The following is a 16,065-nucleotide window of genomic DNA, read 5'->3' on the forward strand; positions in this document are numbered from 1 at the left end:
GGGAGGGATGGGAAAGGGAAGAAAGGAAGGTGGAAGGTAAGGGATCGAAGACAAGTACCGGGTACATTGCTGCTCTTGCCTGAGTGTTCCTCCCTCCTCTTCCTCCAATAATCCCTCCAGATGCCTCTTGCTCCCCCTCCGACCCAATTGTTAGATCACCCTGGGTTCATCTCTCATTCCAGGTCCCTCGAGCTCGATGGTGTTTGTTGATTCCCCCAACCGTGGCACTCCCCGCCCGGAGAAGGATGCTTTCAACGTCCACTTTACGCCAGATGATCGCGCGAGATTGCGATACCCTCGACGGATTAAGCGGACGGGTCCTCGACACCGTGACACCCCCGACTATGGATCGAGCAGCACCACGCAGTGCCTACCAGATACGGTGCAATCTGGGCCGAACACGCCAATGACAAAAAGTGCGCGATGCAGGGGCGTAGTCTGAAGTACATGGCCTTGCAATCATGCTACCGTTCATTCGCTCGCTCGCTCGCGCAGCCTGCCGCCTGTGGCCGTTCAATGGCAGGTCAATATGCCTCTATTCCATTCCACAACCGCGTCTCTGCAGAAAGACTGCGTCCGCTATGCTGCAACTGACAGGCGAGCATGCTACCTCACCTTCCCCTCTACGGAACGTCAGGTACCAAGAAACACCAACCCGGAGCAGCTCTGTGCCTCGTGCCTGCATCCAACGCCGTGCGCTGTTTGGTCCGCTGCGCCTCTGGTCCTAACTGGGGCGTCAAGTTGCTGCGCAAGGTTACCCGACCTCCCGTCTCCAGAGCCGAAGCTGCTTGGCGGACGGACACGGTCATGACGGACCAAGGACCAGAGCCAGTTGCTGTCGTGGCCCACGGGGTGCATTACAGTGCATCGCAACGGTTCCTCGTCCAAGTTGTTTCCACCGCCTACTCGCTGGAATCTTCTGTCCTTCTTGTCTCGCAAGCACCCACAAGCCCAACACGTGTTTTCCTCCGCCTCCGGTTTTCTGTTTTGTTTTTCTTGGCCGACACTCGGCTTCCATCGCTGGCAACTGCACAGCTTTCAGTGAGAAATCCTCCGCCCGTCCGTCCTGTCGAGGCATTCATATGCCCGCAAAGTCCTCGTCCAGAGGTCCGTTCAGACTGGGACGGCGCAGAGCATGGGCGGGAGATCCTAATGGGCCAAGGCTCGACTGGCACCCTCGACGCCGTCGCTAAAGTGGGATGGTCAAAGTACCTGGTACTTTGAAGGTGTCCCGCCCTCCAGGTCCCCTTTCTCTTGCTCCTCCCCCCGACAACAACCTACCTAACACGACCCACGACTGCTACATCGGACTGACGGCCGGACCAGTGTTCGAACTTGAAGACCATGCACTCTGTCGATAAAACGCAAACCTCACCACCCTCGTCCCCTTCAACCCGATGACCCAATGCCGCCCAACGGAGGGACACGATGGAGCACGGAGTCGGATCGAGTCCCATGGGTCTGCAACTCGGCCAATCTGCGCCGTATGTCGCGCCTCTGCCATGGGAGGCCTTCGACGGAACGGCGTGTCGCTCGTGCTGTGCAGGCGTGTCCGTCAATCCATGATCCATCAGCCATCATTTGACTGACATTAGGCTGCTCTCGCTAGTCATCTAACTTGCGATCTATGGATAACTGCTAGTGCATTGCACGTTCTCACATCCCTCAGCAACCCAAAACTATGAAAGACTAGCCCGAGGCACAAACCGTACAAACGAAATTGTTAAATCTTGTTTCCCATTTCCACCATCCCCTTCCCAACAAGCCGGGTGCCGCCAAAGTCCCTTCAAAACTGCTACTGGCAACTGGCAACTCCAGCCAGAACCGTTAATGTCTCACGGCCAAGAAGCCCGATCTCCCGCAGTGACCGCCTGTTCCAACCGTGACCCGGGACCCGGTGGCGGCAGCGTCTAAACCTTCTCTGCTAAGCGTCCAAGGAAAGTTGGCCAAAGGACGCATAGCGTGCACGTTATGCTGCGGTTCGCGTTTCCAGAGCCGACTCCTGTCTTGCCTTGTCTCACTGACAGGTGATTGAGCAAGAAGAAATTTGCAAGACAAGACTAGGCCAAGCAAGACTACAAACGCCTCAGCGTTTCGCGCGCCCTATGAGTTTTACAACGCAACTCCTCCTCGCCTCAGCGTCGCCGGCACCGCCTTTTGCTTCATGGCCACAGAGACTCGATGATCCGATTCCCAGTTTCCAGCTTTCAATGCCATTGCCCTGCTAGCTTCTGCCGGGTTCCTTCGCTTTGAGGGTCCCGATCGACGGGCACGGCACCAATGACAAACTGACAGCGTCAGACTCGACTTCCTCGCATGTTCGCCCAGTCGTTGCTGCACATGGCCGAGGGTTCCTTGTTGGAGGGCATACTTGTTGGTGGACGCATGTCAGTAGTAAATCATGCTCAGTCGTCCTCCAGTCCCACCTTACTGGCTAACAATCAACCTCCCCCCCCCCCCCCCCCCCCCCCCCCCCCCCCCCCCCAACTCTTTCTCCTCCCACACCCACCCACAGAGAACCACCCCCTTTTACTTGGGAAGCCTATCAGCTGAGATATCAGCTGGGGCTCCTCAAGCAAGTTAAACGGTTACGGACCGATGGTTTAGTTACACAACCTCACGTTTAGCCTCCCCAAGTACCGGCGCGCTGCGACGGTGAAATGAAACCGAATTCTGCGGGAATCCTGTCGATCTTCCATGGGATCCTGCGCCAAAAAAAGAGAAAACGCATACATTCATGGACGCCTCGAAACCTGCCGTAGGTGACGGGTGAGAGATATGACACCACGCGCCAGTGCCGTTGGCATGGGTCTATATCCGTCACCAAAAGCCTAGTAAAGCAATGACGGAACACTGACCATACCTTTACAAGAAACCCCCAGAATGGCCCAGTTGCCCAACCTCCACAAACATTCACACCATGAAGCGACCCTCCGCGGACACAGTGATGGAATAAATCACAAATGGTCCATTGACATCTCAATCGTCCCAACTAACCCCTCCACACTCTCATTCCCTCCCCCGCCATCCAGCCACAGACTTCTTATTCCGGAAAGGAAAGCTCGAAATGTAACTGGAGCTCTAGCAGCTAATCACCCCCGTCCATCTCTCAAGAACTTTCCGTCACGTCGATACACCTTGAGTTAGCGCCATATGCTTTACACTTTGAGGCTGAAAGGATTTACGTGATCCTCAACAGAACCAGAGCGAACAAGCTTGCAGCACAAGAAACTCCTGAAAACCTTGATGACGATCACGAAGCCACGTTATTGTAGAAAGGCCGCCACCATGAGAGGTCAAACCTACGCGCCTGGGTAAGGTGAAAGCGGTTCATAGCCTAATGCCGGCTTCAGGGACCCCAGGACTCGTCAATCCTACAGGATGTTGACATTGTTCCGTTCTCTTAGCACAACGATCCAGTTGCTAAATACTCAGGCCCTTCCGAGAGGAAAGAAGACGGGCCAAGATGCAAGACCTCGTGTCGGCACACTGCTCCCGCAGACCAACATGACGAACCTGTTCAGTACCTCTGTATTGCTGCGTGAATTTGCCAGTTTCGACATCATCGCACTCCGTTTCCCCGCCCTTACCAAGCCCTGGGCATCCTCCCAAGCCCGACTTGGCCCCCGTCTATGGACCAGTCGCTCCCTATCCAACCCGAACATCGTCAGTTTCATCCGCCTTGCGCTATCCATAGGTATGTACCGCCTACATGCACGATCAAACCAACACATGGCAGTCCAATCGGTGACGTGAGCGGGCCAGCCATCCCACTCGCATCATCTCCCACTTCTACCCTCCCCCCTCTCCCCCATCAACACCACCTTGTCATATCTCCGCATGATGCCCGCCCACAACTGTGGAAGTGCCATGCCACGCATCACGAGCCAGCCGTAGCCGGGCAAGTCCACCATGCGCCTCGTGATTCGACGGACGCCATCCTCTCGACAGGCGCCGTCTCAACGTGCGAACAAGTCGGGTGTATGCAAGGAGTCGCGCGCCGGGCCCCCAAAGGTCCTCCTCGCGCACCGCGGCCGCATCCGCCACCAAACCGCGATAACCTCGTCCTACAGTCACGGCAAGCAAGCACATGTGAAGGCCGAATCCTCATCGCCGCCACTTCCATCAGACTCCCCCCTCCCCTCCCCCTCCCCCTCCAGAAACCCTCGTGCACGCCGCCCAACAAGGAGAGAGAGGGGCGGTTTCCCAAATCCGAAAGTCCAACGCGCGCATTGTAAACGTACGCAACCCCACGCAAACCCCTCGGGGTTCCGCGCACGCGAGAAGCCCACCAGGTCCAGACCACACCCGGGGCCCATCCACCGCCATCGCGGTACTCTGGACCATTCCATACTGCCGCCGTCTGCTGCTGCATGCATTGTCTTGGGCCGGATCGCGGCCCCATCGTGGTCGCGGCAAGGCGGTCAACAAAAACCGCACTCCCTCCCCCCCCCTCCCCCTCTCCACCACTCACAGCAGTCGGCCTCGTCCATTCCGAAGGCGTCCCTGCGGCCCCAACCTAACCACGAGGAGCCTCTGGGTAGGGTACGATGGTCGGGGGTGGGATGGATGGATCGGGATGATGGGACCATCTCACATGTTGTCGGACAGCTTACCCTGGTCTTTTCTTATGTTCTCTTCCGCGCTGGCGACCCGAGTAAGGGCCACGATCCAGCCATATCGCATGAGGCTACCCTCACTCCGTCCAGATCGTGACGACAGACTGGAGCACGCAGCATGAACGTGGGGATTGTATTTCATTACTCGGGCCGGCACCACCCCGGCAGCAAGGCACGCAAACATTCAAAAGGACGATCATCGCCAGGAACCCCATACATGCTCAAGGGAATGAAAACCTATTGAAGAGTATCTAGCGTTTGTTCTGCGCTAAACACACAACGACTGAAGATACATGGGCGTTCCCATGTGATTCAACTAATCCTGCCCCCAAGGAAAGGTTTCATTTTGTTTCTTTCCGTTCGAGACTAAACCTCCCCAACTTCCTCGTAGACATCGTGATCTCGCGTCACACTCCCTTCGTTTTCCCCCATCAATAACTGGTCTCGAGGTCGAAAGGAGAAAAGAAAGCATGTGCAAATCACTCAGCCCGCTGGCCAATGTTGTCCCCCAACTCCAGACCTCGTGCTGTGGCTGAGATCTTTTTTGTGTTTGTGTATACGCGATAGCAAGCCATGTGCCCCTCCCGACCACGCCGTCGCCGCCTCGCGGGAACGCAATCGTCGCGAGATTGACGCCCTTCCACGACGTCGAAAAGGGATGCATGTGAGATTTTTCTTTTTCGGTGGTTCCGCACTCCAGGAAGAAGTATTGTACAGTTAGAATAACAGGTGACAGACGACGCGAAGAGGATGTGGTGACGTGTGAGGGCGCGTGTCTGAGGGCGGAATGTCCTGGAGAGTGCACGTTCGTGACGGTAAAAGCTGCTTACACGTCCCACTCCTCTTCCTCGGTGCTGAGAGCGGAGAAGGATCCAAAGTTGGACTGGACAGGCTTCGCAGCCTTGCCGTTCGACGCGGGCTTCTGGACAGCCTGGGCGATGGGGCGAGACTGAGCAGGAGCGGCAGCCTTGGCGGGCTCGGGAGAAGGAGAGCGGTTCTCCTTCTTGGCCTTCTTCGACTTGGCCGGAACAGTGTTCCACTCGTCCTCCTCCTTGAGACGCTCAATCTGCTCCTCCTCCGAGGGAAGGGAGGAGATCCAGGTGTTGGTAGACTGAGCAGGGGCGGCGGCGGTGGTGCCGTTCTTGGCCGGGGCCTCGAAGGTGTCGAGAGGCTGAACGGCAGGGGAAGTGCCGTTTGTGGAGGCGCCATTGGGGGAGCCGGCAGTCCAAGCGGACTTGTTGCCGTTGACGGCAGCCATGAACTGAGAGCCATCCTTGGCGGGAATGCCGGCAGCCTCGCGGGCGGCACGGCGCTGCTTCTCGAGCTTGACCTTGCGCTCCTTCTCCTCCTCCTCGCGGGCAGCCTTCTTGGCCTCGGCCTTCTGGCGGTTCTGGCGCTGCTTCTTGGTCTCGGCCTTCTCAGGAACCTTCTGGTTCTTGGCCTTGGGCTTCTCCTTGTCGGTTCCGGTCAGGCGGAGAACGGAGGGTCCACCGGCAGAAGGTTCCAGCATGTCGCTGACGCCGCTAGGGTCGGCCGGCGTGACCTCGGGGGAGGCAGCAGAGGAGCTCTCTTCGGCATCCTCGTCGGCCTCGACGGCCTCGACGGCAGGGGCAGGAGCGGGAGCAGGCTCCTTCTCCTCAGCAACCTCGACAGGCTTCTTCTCGGCAGCACGGGACTGCTTAACCGACTTTGTCTTCTTCTTCGAGTCCCCAGAAGACTTGCCGTCGAACTTCTTGCCTTCCTTAACGCTGGCCATTCTCCTGGCGAACTCGGCGTTATCAGCGTCCTCCTTAGGGTCATTGCTCAGCCATGTGCTAGAAGAGGGCTCGACTGCGCTTGATGAGCCCTTGTCCTCAGTGGTAGACTTTTGTGCGCTCGAAGCAAAGGCGGCCTTTCGCTGCTTCTTTGCGTTGTTGTCCTTTCGGGGCTCGACATATGCCTTGGCCTGCTTAGCAATCTGCGCAGGCTTCTTCTTGTTGCTGTAGTGGTAGATGAAGCCACCGGCAATCATAAAGCAGACAAGGTAGCCGCCCACAGTCTGGGTGGTCAGGAAGTCGGAAGTCGTCATGGTGGCGGTTGTTGGCAGCGCAGAGCACTACGGGGGTAGGTATTAAGGGGTAGTGTTGATTAGGTGGTGTGGTGCAGTCGAAGACGGCAGCTTGTCGGATCCAATGCCGCAAGCCAAGGTGCCGTTGAGGGTCACAATTGTCTTTTTCGATGCCTCACTGATGGAGAAGATGTGGGGAGGTTCGGGAACCTGGTTGGCAGTCAAGTTAGCGATGGAGTTCAAGTTATGTTGAGCTCTGCACAGGAGGAGATGGTCCGAGGTACTTTGGCACTTGGGGCAGGTGCCGATCAGGGACATACAGCTGGAGAAGGGGTGCGCAAGGAAGATGTGGGCGCACGATTGATGGGTTATTTGGGGATGAAAGGGCAGGAGCGATGATGCTCGGGTGGAAGGTGAAGCAAAGGCAGGGAAAAAAAAGAGAAGAGGGAAGAAAGGCGATTGAGGAGGCGTTTCGACCACGCGATTGAAAGACGGGCTGGATGTCGTGTTCAGATGCAGGTAGCTTGGCAAGGAGAGACAGGCGGAAAAAAAGTTACCAGGTGGCTTCTCAGCAAATGTGCCTGCCAGTGGTCCAGATCCAGACCAGTAGCAATTGGGGGTTTGGCTCAGGTAGGGGAAGTGTCTGGGGGTCCGGTCCACGGATGCGAAGGCCGACCGACGCAAAGGAGCTGCTGCTGCTGCTGCTGCTGCACCACACGTCCGACGTGCATACGAACCCCAGGATGGGAATTGCGTATCGGGTCTGGTGTCCTCTTCGCCGCAGGTCCCCCCTCCAGGGATGTGTTTTTTTGGCTGGCTGAGCTTGGAGGCGAAGGGCGAGACGGGTGTGATGGGTGATGGGGGTGTGAATGATGCGTGTTGTAAGGTGGAAAGGATGGAGTTGGAAGAGCCTCCTAGACGCTATGAAACAATCCTGAGAGACAATTGCACTTACTGTTTGGCGTTCGTCGAGAGCGGTTTGCCGTTTACTCTCGAGCTGAGCTGAGATGGGAAGATGAGGTTGTCTCTCTCTAGGGTGTTGTTAGGTAATTTCCTGGATCACCATCAAAAGTGACAGCTTCACCTTTCCACGGGGTTAAAGGACCCGCCTTTTTTGGAGCCCCCAGCACGGACTCGGGGGAATGTAAGATTGGAGAAGGAGCGATCCAAACATGGTCACGTGCGAGCGCAGGATGCCAGGGAGCCGCGTCGAAGGACGCCAGTATCACGTGATTGGATTTTCCCCCCCTTCCCGATCGGTGCCCGCCACGTTGATTGGCCGATCGAGGTTGGTGGAGGCTGTTTGGGCAAACAAGCACCGACAGTAGTTGTCGGAGGTGTGCTGGCGCGAGCAAACGGGAGCCTCCCGGTTGAGTTGTCACGGCAAACAAAGGCCGATTTGCTGCCAAACAATGCAACTGTTTGAAGGTAAGGACTTGGAGTCTCATGAGAAGACCTGATTCAACGCTACGATTCAGAGTTTGAATAAACTGGTTTGCAAGCACGTTCACGTGTGTACTAGCTAGGTAGAATTGCGCCTGGCCCTTCCCTCTTTTTTTTACTTCCCGAGGCCTTGTTCCCGTGTCTCATCTAATGTTGAGAGGTCCAGAGAGTTGCAACTTGACGCATGTCAGATCGCTTTCCGCCCTCCTGATAAGAGCTGGAAAGGTCCCTCCCCCGATCCTGTCATTGGATCTGGGCTTTGTTCTCAGAGCGGCTTAGCGCCCTACTCTCCAGTGTTCGCACTTTGCACCCCCACCATCGACGTTAACGATGAGGGGTCGGCCGCTGGCAATCCTCTCTCAATGCGTCACCGACTCGCTACACTTTGCAACAAAGCCAAAATGGGAAGGCACTGAAGCGCAGGCAGCCTGGCGCCGACTTTGGCGATACGGAAACGATGGGGAACCGGTCACCTCCGTCAGCTTACCTCACGTGTCCGCCGAAGTCCGCTCCTGACTCACCAACTATGCTTTTCTATATCAGCACCGTGGGATCTGGACGGACTAAGAGCCCAGTTTTCCTCCAGGCTAACCTGGCATAGCCAATCCACTAAACGACGTAAAGAAAGCAGTCGAGAGAAGACGCGGGAAGAGGCCCTACTGGATCCCTGCTTCTGCCACAGCTTTAGGCTGTTTACAGCAGACACTTTACTACAAGTAGCTACCGTAAATAAACTGGACCCTGAGTCCGTCGATAACCTACGGTATCCCGGTGATAATTTAGACTTTGGTGGTTTCGGAGCGTTACCCTCTTTCTTTCACTCACAACGCACTCCTTTTGATCTGAGATACAGCATACTCCCAAACATCTCAGCCATGACTCCCAAGAATCGCGTCATCATTGATTCCGATCCTGGTGAGGCTCCTTTGGATACTCGACAACTCGCGGACTAGCCACTCATCATTCTGTGCAGGTATCGACGATGTCCTGGCCATGCTCTTGGCCCTTTCGGCCTCTCCCGAAGAGCTCGAGGTCATGATGATCTCTGTGACATACGGCAACGTGCCATTGCAGAGGTATGCACGTCACAACCCGTGAAATGTCTTTGCATACTGAATCTAACTCTACATAGCTGTCTACGCAACGTCGTTGCTCTCTTCCACGTTTTGGAGAAGGAGATTGCATGGCGCAAGGAGAACGGCAAGCCCGAGGGCTTTGAGGCGCTGAAGGCCTACAAGCCCATCGTGGCCGTTGGTGCCGAGCACCCCTTGGAAGACGACCAGCTGGCCGCCGACTACTTCCGTAAGACGCTCTCAGAAACCCGCAGTGCCGACACTGACCTGTTACAGACGGAATTGACGGCCTCCACGGCGTCCACGAGCAGCACCCTCACCTGACCCCGGATGATAGATGGAAATCACTCTTTCACACCGAGAAGAACCTTGATCATGACCCGTCTCCCTTCTCCAAGTACTTCACCCCAGCCAAGCAGGTCGCTCACAAGGAGATTCTCCGCATCCTCAAGGAAAACCCCCCCAACACGATTTCCATCTGCGTTGTTGGCCCGATGACCAACGTCGCTCTCGCTGCCGCCGAAGACCCCGAGACTTTCCTCCGTGTCAAGGAGCTTTGCGTCATGGGTGGTGCCGTCCATGTCGAGGGAAACATCACCCCAGTCGGTGAATTCAACACCTACGCCGACACCGTGGCGGCTGCCAGAGTCTTCGCTTTGACTTCCCCGACACCCCGTTCGACGATGCCACCCATCTCGGACAAGCAGTCGTCCCTTCCCCCTTACCCGGCTAAGCTGTCCAAGAGGCTCAAGCTGACGCTGTTCCCCCTCGACATCACTTCGCCTCACCTGCTCATGAAGAACTTCTTCACGGAGCGCATTGCGCCCATCGTGAAGGCCGGAAGCCCCCTCGGCCAATGGGTCAACCACTTCATGTCCAAGACCTTTGAGAAGGTCGAGTCCATGGAGGGCAACGGAGAGGAGCCCGGGCTCTCTCTGCACGACCCCCTGACCGTCTGGTATCTACTGACCCAGTCCGACCCCAAGTGGAAGCCCGTCGCGGAGCCGGAGGATATCCGTATCGAGACATCTGGCCAGTGGACACGCGGAATGCACGTCATCGACCGCAGAATCCGTGCCAAGTACACCGAGGCAGCCCTCGAAACCAACGAGTCCAACGATGGCGTCGACGTCCTGACACTGGCCGAGGTTCCTGGCGACAATGGCGGCTGGCTCAGCACCGGCAGGGGTAACAGAATCAACAGGATGCTCGAGTCTCCTGGTGAGGAGCTGTTTGCGCCGGATCTCATGAACAGGGTCTTTGGTTAAGACAAAACGAGCAACTCACGAATGACGCTGTGAGTGGGGCTTTTGTTCGCTCGTGTCAGCACAACAGTATTTAAGAGACTGGCAACGGAGGATTTTGGATAGAGGAAAGGCAGGCGCATACCCCGTAGGAACCCAATGTCATTCTCTACCAACCCAAACATATTTAACGCCGTTCTTTTGTGTGTGTGTGTGTGTGCTCTTGCGTGCATGCGTGCCCCGTGGCAGCAAAAGCTCATGTCTTCCCAACACTAGGGTATCCCGCTCGTAATAAAAAACACATCCGTGATGTACTCAAACAGTGCCACTCCATCCATAGACCGGTATCGCTGGCTGTTCATACGTGCTTGGTGCCTCCAATGGCGGAACCCTTGACCTCGGTCCAGTTGATGCTGTCGTCTAGTGCTTCATCTACCAGGCCGATTGTGCAGACGTTGTCGCCTCGGACAAGGTAGAGGCCGAGGGGGACTTGAACAGAGGGTTCTCCGCTCTCGGGGGTCTGGATCACTCGCTCTTGGGCATTGCTGAGGACCTGGGCGCGAATGTGTGTTAGATCGGAGCAGTCGCACGGGAAGGGGATTGTCTTGGGGTAGCTCACAAGGTTGGTGGACTGATCCGCGGCTTCCAAGGTGCCCACGAGGATTCTCGAGTCCGCCGTCACGATCAGGACTTTCTCTGAGAGCAAAATCGTCAGCGCACTGCAGGCAGGCGGCATTGGATGCCCAGATGGAACGTACTGTTGAGGTAGCCTCCGAGAGTCGCCATGGTTACGGCGGTCTGGCGAGAAGGATCCTTTGTGAGTGAGTTTGGAAGAAGCTCGAATGGAACAGACGTGTCACGCTCGAAGCCTCGTTCGCTTGGAATGTGCGGGATTGCTGCGTCCAGTGCTGTCGAATCGCTCGTATCGCAATGTTGAATCTGGAAGCTGGCTGGTGAAATTCGGAATTCTGAGTGGAGGGACCTTGGAGCTCCCGGGCTAAGCCGTTTTGGGCGGCGGTAAGCACGCCGTTGCGCCGTCCCGACCGTCAGCCAGAAGCTCGACCAGCACCTGGCCTGTGCGCTGGGACATCCGCCGTGTCCAAGACTCGGGGCCGTTGGCCATCCAATGTCACTATTCTATCCAGTCGATACCTTGGAGTTGACCTTAGCTTCGTTCTGACAACTCCCCAAGAGTGCTCAAAACCCAATGAGAAAACACCTTGCTATAACCATACCGTCGCTAATTTCTGTTTGAGTTTGATCCTTGCTACCTTGTTATGTGGCTCAGCATCACTCATCCCTCGCTCAACAGACATGAGCGCCCCGAGCTGCTTGGGTAATGATGCCGAGGAAATGCTCGTCGCCCAATCATCACAGGCGACTGCCAAGTCACCCAATATGGCAGGCAAGCCTCAGACCGTTCTAGCCAGGGATTTCGGTCTGGGATGTTGCATCCTCTGCTGTGCCGCACGACTTCTCCAGCCTGCCATACTGACTGGGCGACGACCCTCAGCGAGGCAACCGCTGCGCGCGCGACCAAGTGACGCATTCTTTCTACTCTAATAGCTTGCACCAGCCTTCTCGTCGTGAACTTGGGCACCGAAAATACTGAAGCGCAACCAGGTCGGCTTTAACTGTCCGAGAGATACAGGCCCTTATCTAGGATAGGATGCGTAGACATCAAAGCCTCACCCCGCAACATGAATGCGCCCATCGAAGACGACAGGTCTATCGCCGGCCCGAAATACATCTTTGAGCGACACGAAGAGAAGAAGATCAGACGCCGATTGCTGCAGAGCGCCTTCTTCTTTGATGTCCTCGCTGTAGCGCTCGTAATGTCGCTATGCATTGGCGGTTGGACGAGAAGCAACTCCGGCTGGTCGACCGGTACCATGAGCGAAGAATCGCACCTCGTCACAGTGAGTCAAGATCAACGTCTGCCCTTCTCTATAGGCACTGAGACGTGATCCAGTGGTCGGCGGCATACCGCCGGAATGCGACGGGACTCGAAAGGACCTTCGCCATGAGTTGGTTCCTCAGCAGCTGCTGCTATACGGAAGACACAAACGATGGGCTCGGGCAGGGAGGCTGCATTCACCGGATGCCCGGCAGCCCGTTTGATCTCGGCAGTATCATGGCCGATATCACAGCCAGGTTGACTGAGGCAGACAATCTGAACTACGATGGGGACGGAGCAGGCATGTTTGAGGGCCTGGAAAACATTGACTTGTCCTCCGCGACCACGATAACCGCATCACGCGACGCACTTGCTTCCTACGGCATCTTCTTGGCTCTGTCTCTCGGAGTATGGCTGTGGCACCTCATTGTTAAGAGAAATTCGGTTCAGGTCAAGCCGTCATCCTGGCGCGTCATGGCATATTCTCAAGGTCTGGCGGTGGTCGCGTTGTTGGTCGCCTCGGCCGTGACGACGGCATCAGCCTACAAGGCTGATGGTATTCTCGGGGAGCACGAGGTCGTCTTCAGGTACCACTCTGCCGGCAAGTCATTCGCGGTCATGACGTGGTGCGCGTTCATCAGCCACTCATTCGGCCTGCTGGCGTACGTCGGTTCGGTGCTAGTGTGTGAACGGCTGCAGCGGCCGGAGCTATATCCACCAGAGCCAGAACCGGAACCGGGAACAGTGCAACCGGCAGTTGTAGGGCGTGGAGTCAACAGAGGAAATAGGCGAGACGCACCCGTTCACAGAGAGCAAGACCCGGATGATGTCGACGACGAACTGCCGCCATACTCGAGGGTCGACCCGTACGGAATAAGCATCAGTAGGATGGGGAGGCAGGGGTCCCAGACATCACGAGAGTCCTTTGAAGACATTGAACTGGGAACGGTCGGGAATCGTGGGCACGCGCATGACGTTGATCTGAGTGTGCCGGCACCAGACTACGAGCTACATGAGAGCCCGTCGAACCGCGGTGCTGGCAGAGGACCTGGGAGTTCGACCTGATATGTTCGATAGAGCAGTATACCTGATTCTTCAAAATTAGTAACGTTGCCATGGTAATCAATTCAGAGTGTTGCCATGATGGTCCCTGGTCTTGGACGGGTGACGAGGATATTGGACCTAGCCGGGGCCGCTTCCGCCGTCAACGGAGCGCTGGACCGGACCAAAGTGCGCTAGAATTTGGGTGGACGTCACGCTAAATCTCGCGCGGACCCACTCCGTCGTCGCCTCAGCTCACCTTAAATCCGACCTCACCCATCTCGCAACGCTCACGCGAATCCTCGGTTTCCCCCCATCAACCACACCTGCCCGCGATGCCATCTCAAGAACTGCCGAGTATCTACGCGGAGCTTCTCACAAACATCCGCCAGCTCTCCATCGCGGTCTCCCTCCCCGCTCCCGCAGGCGGCCACACACACGGCCTCGTCACGCCAGACGGCGCGACGCTCCAGCTCCAGCACGCAGGCGCGCAGACCTCCTTCCCGCTTCCAGGCAGAGTCCACGCCGGAGGAGCCGCTCTGCCCACACCGCCGCCGGCATCACGCGCAATCGCATGGCGTCTCCCGCTGGCAGCCGACGCCTCGGCCCCGCCGCCGACGCGCAGCCCGCACGATGAGCCCGTGCCGTGGACGGCGCTGGACCTAGCCCCGGGCTCCGCCGTGGCGTGTAGGAGCTGCGCCGCGCCCCTGGTGCCCGACGGCCGCGCGAGGGAGTGGAAGGACCTGCCGAGCGAGAACTGGGCCGAGATGATGGACTTTTGGCACTGCCACAAACCGACGGACCACGAGCACGGCGGGGAGCACGAGCACCTGACCAAGCGCGGGTACGGCGCCAACTCGAGCATCGCGGCGCAGCCCGGCGTCGGCATGGTGGACCTCACCTCGTTCCTGTTTTCCGAGTCCGACTGCACGGGCCTGGAGGTAAGCGGGTTTCTTCCCTTTTCTGTATTCGTGCCCTGCGGTTTCCCCCTCCCGCCCCTCGTGACATGCCCGTTTTCCCTCTTGCGAAAAAGAAAAAAAAAACATGCTCAACCGGGGCTTTAAGAAGGCGGCCATATCGGCAGCTTGCGCTGCCGCTCAGTGATGTGGCCACCGATACCTCGCCCCGAGATGAACCATCTACTTCGTCGTCCCTGCCCCCACGCAGGCTTCCCGGCGGGCCAAAACCTCTTGCTCCTCCGCGGGCGGGATGGGTTTGGCCCGCCGGGTTTGAAGACCGCCCTCTTGCTTTCACTGGGGACTCCCAGAGCCGTGGGAGCTCCGGGATTACAAGGAGGGACATATACATGATTCCACACCCCCGTAACGTGCCCGGCTGGTGGCCACCCTCCCCCTCGGCTTCTTTCCCACTCCGTTTCTCTTTTTTTATATACTTACTCTTCCTTTCCCGTCCAGTTCTCTTCGTCACCGTCCTGTGATGCAGGATCAGATACCAGCTCAGCAGTCCTGGCCGGCGAATCTGATCCGCCCCCGAGGATGCTCTACGTGTTCTGCTCGGGGTGCCGAGCGCACGCCGGCTTCTTCAACGTCGCCATCTCGTCCGTCGTCCTGCTCAAGTGGCAAGTGTCATGCCGGACGACGTCGCCCTCGGCGCCTCCCAGCAGCGCTGAGTGCCTGGCCGCGACCCTGGTCGCCACGCTCTCGCGGTCCGGCTCGTCCAAGTCCGTTGTCGTGCCCACGTTCCAGCCGCCGCAGGGGGCCGCCGGCGCCGAGTCGTCGCCCGCGTTGCACCTGTGGGTCCTGAACAGCAGCATCGCCTACGCCTCGTCCCGGCGCGAGGGCAAGCGTTCTGCGATCAAGCTGCTGTACCGGGAGATCACGCAGGAGGACGCCGACGCGATGCTCGAGTCGATGACGTCCGACGTGCAGGAGGTCAACCTGCCGACGGCGGAGATTGCCAAGGCAGCGCAGGGGTTGAAGGCAAGCAGCGGGCTCCTCCCGCCGAGTGAGCGGGTGTTCAAGGAGTGGAGTGTTGGGCTGTTGGACAAGTGGGAGGCGGGCAGCAGATGAGAGGGCTTGAGCCGCATTGCGCCGCATGAGTGTAGAGCTGGACGGCGGCATGTTGAGTGCATGGCCGAGACGGCGACCGATGTAGTCCCAAGATGCCATCGGGCATACCGGTTTGATGCAAGGCGAGGAAGTAGCGGGAATGATCATCTTCGGGGTCATGGCATCCTGCAAACGATACCCTGGCGGAGTCTCAAACGAGAGGAATAGAAACATTGCAACCCATAAATCACCACAGAACCTCCTCGGGGCTGGCATGGCTGTGAGCCTGGAAACCAGTCACGAGACAAGAACTCATGAAAGCAACGCGCTATGAAATATGGCAAATGTATGCAAACTAAAATGCCTTCCCATTTTGCCTTTTTGCTTTGTTTAGATCTTGCCTCAAACGCCCTATAAACTTGTCTCCCGCTATTCGACATACTCTCTCTCCCTCCCCAACCTCCCTGAGCTTTCTGCCGTAGACGTCCTTCCGGCCTACTACAACCTTTAGAAGCTTCCGGTCTACACCTGTCACAGGTTTTCCTCCCCTCTTTAGGCATGTTTATGCAACAAGGCACATCTTGGTTGAAGGGCACGGAAAGTCTTGACGATCCCAAGAAATGTTAAACATCCTTCGACAGGTTCACAACGGGAGTCAGGTAGCAATCATGATTAGTCAAGTGACTTGTATT

The 16,065-nt window shown here is 57.2% G+C and overlaps 6 protein-coding genes across 6 annotated transcripts; 4 read left to right on the forward strand and 2 right to left on the reverse strand.

Moving 5' to 3' along the window:
* Window positions 1-5,445: 5,445 nt before the first annotated feature.
* Window positions 5,446-6,687, reverse strand: ColSpa_02086 (uncharacterized protein; the record flags this gene model as incomplete). Its single annotated transcript, XM_049268298.1, has 1 exon — window positions 5,446-6,687. The coding sequence occupies one exon, from the start codon at window positions 6,685-6,687 to the stop codon at window positions 5,446-5,448; it is 1,242 nt and encodes a 413-aa protein (XP_049124255.1).
* A 2,297-nt stretch (window positions 6,688-8,984) lies between these two features.
* ColSpa_02087 (uncharacterized protein) lies at window positions 8,985-10,450 on the forward strand (the record flags this gene model as incomplete). Its single annotated transcript, XM_049268299.1, has 4 exons — window positions 8,985-9,024; window positions 9,083-9,185; window positions 9,242-9,411; window positions 9,459-10,450. The coding sequence occupies 4 exons, from the start codon at window positions 8,985-8,987 to the stop codon at window positions 10,448-10,450; spliced, it is 1,305 nt and encodes a 434-aa protein (XP_049124256.1).
* A 334-nt stretch (window positions 10,451-10,784) lies between these two features.
* On the reverse strand, window positions 10,785-11,212 carry ColSpa_02088 (UBA domain-containing protein 3; the record flags this gene model as incomplete). Its single annotated transcript, XM_049268300.1, has 2 exons — window positions 10,785-11,122; window positions 11,185-11,212. The coding sequence occupies 2 exons, from the start codon at window positions 11,210-11,212 to the stop codon at window positions 10,785-10,787; spliced, it is 366 nt and encodes a 121-aa protein (XP_049124257.1).
* A 914-nt stretch (window positions 11,213-12,126) lies between these two features.
* ColSpa_02089 (uncharacterized protein) lies at window positions 12,127-13,388 on the forward strand (the record flags this gene model as incomplete). Its single annotated transcript, XM_049268301.1, has 2 exons — window positions 12,127-12,345; window positions 12,399-13,388. 2 exons carry the CDS (start codon window positions 12,127-12,129, stop codon window positions 13,386-13,388), a joined length of 1,209 nt encoding a protein of 402 aa, XP_049124258.1.
* Window positions 13,389-13,699: 311 nt separating this feature from the next.
* On the forward strand, window positions 13,700-14,468 carry ColSpa_02090 (uncharacterized protein; the record flags this gene model as incomplete). Its single annotated transcript, XM_049268302.1, has 2 exons — window positions 13,700-14,305; window positions 14,433-14,468. 2 exons carry the CDS (start codon window positions 13,700-13,702, stop codon window positions 14,466-14,468), a joined length of 642 nt encoding a protein of 213 aa, XP_049124259.1.
* A 392-nt stretch (window positions 14,469-14,860) lies between these two features.
* On the forward strand, window positions 14,861-15,394 carry ColSpa_02091 (uncharacterized protein; the record flags this gene model as incomplete). The annotated part of the gene is made up of 1 exon (XM_049268303.1): window positions 14,861-15,394. One exon carries the CDS (start codon window positions 14,861-14,863, stop codon window positions 15,392-15,394), a length of 534 nt encoding a protein of 177 aa, XP_049124260.1.
* Window positions 15,395-16,065: the final 671 nt, after the last annotated feature.

The sequence above is a fragment of the Colletotrichum spaethianum genome, assembly GCF_022836535.1.
Source record: "Colletotrichum spaethianum MAFF 239500 DNA, contig04, whole genome shotgun sequence".
In the NCBI taxonomy this organism is placed as follows: Eukaryota; Fungi; Ascomycota; class Sordariomycetes; order Glomerellales; family Glomerellaceae; genus Colletotrichum; species Colletotrichum spaethianum.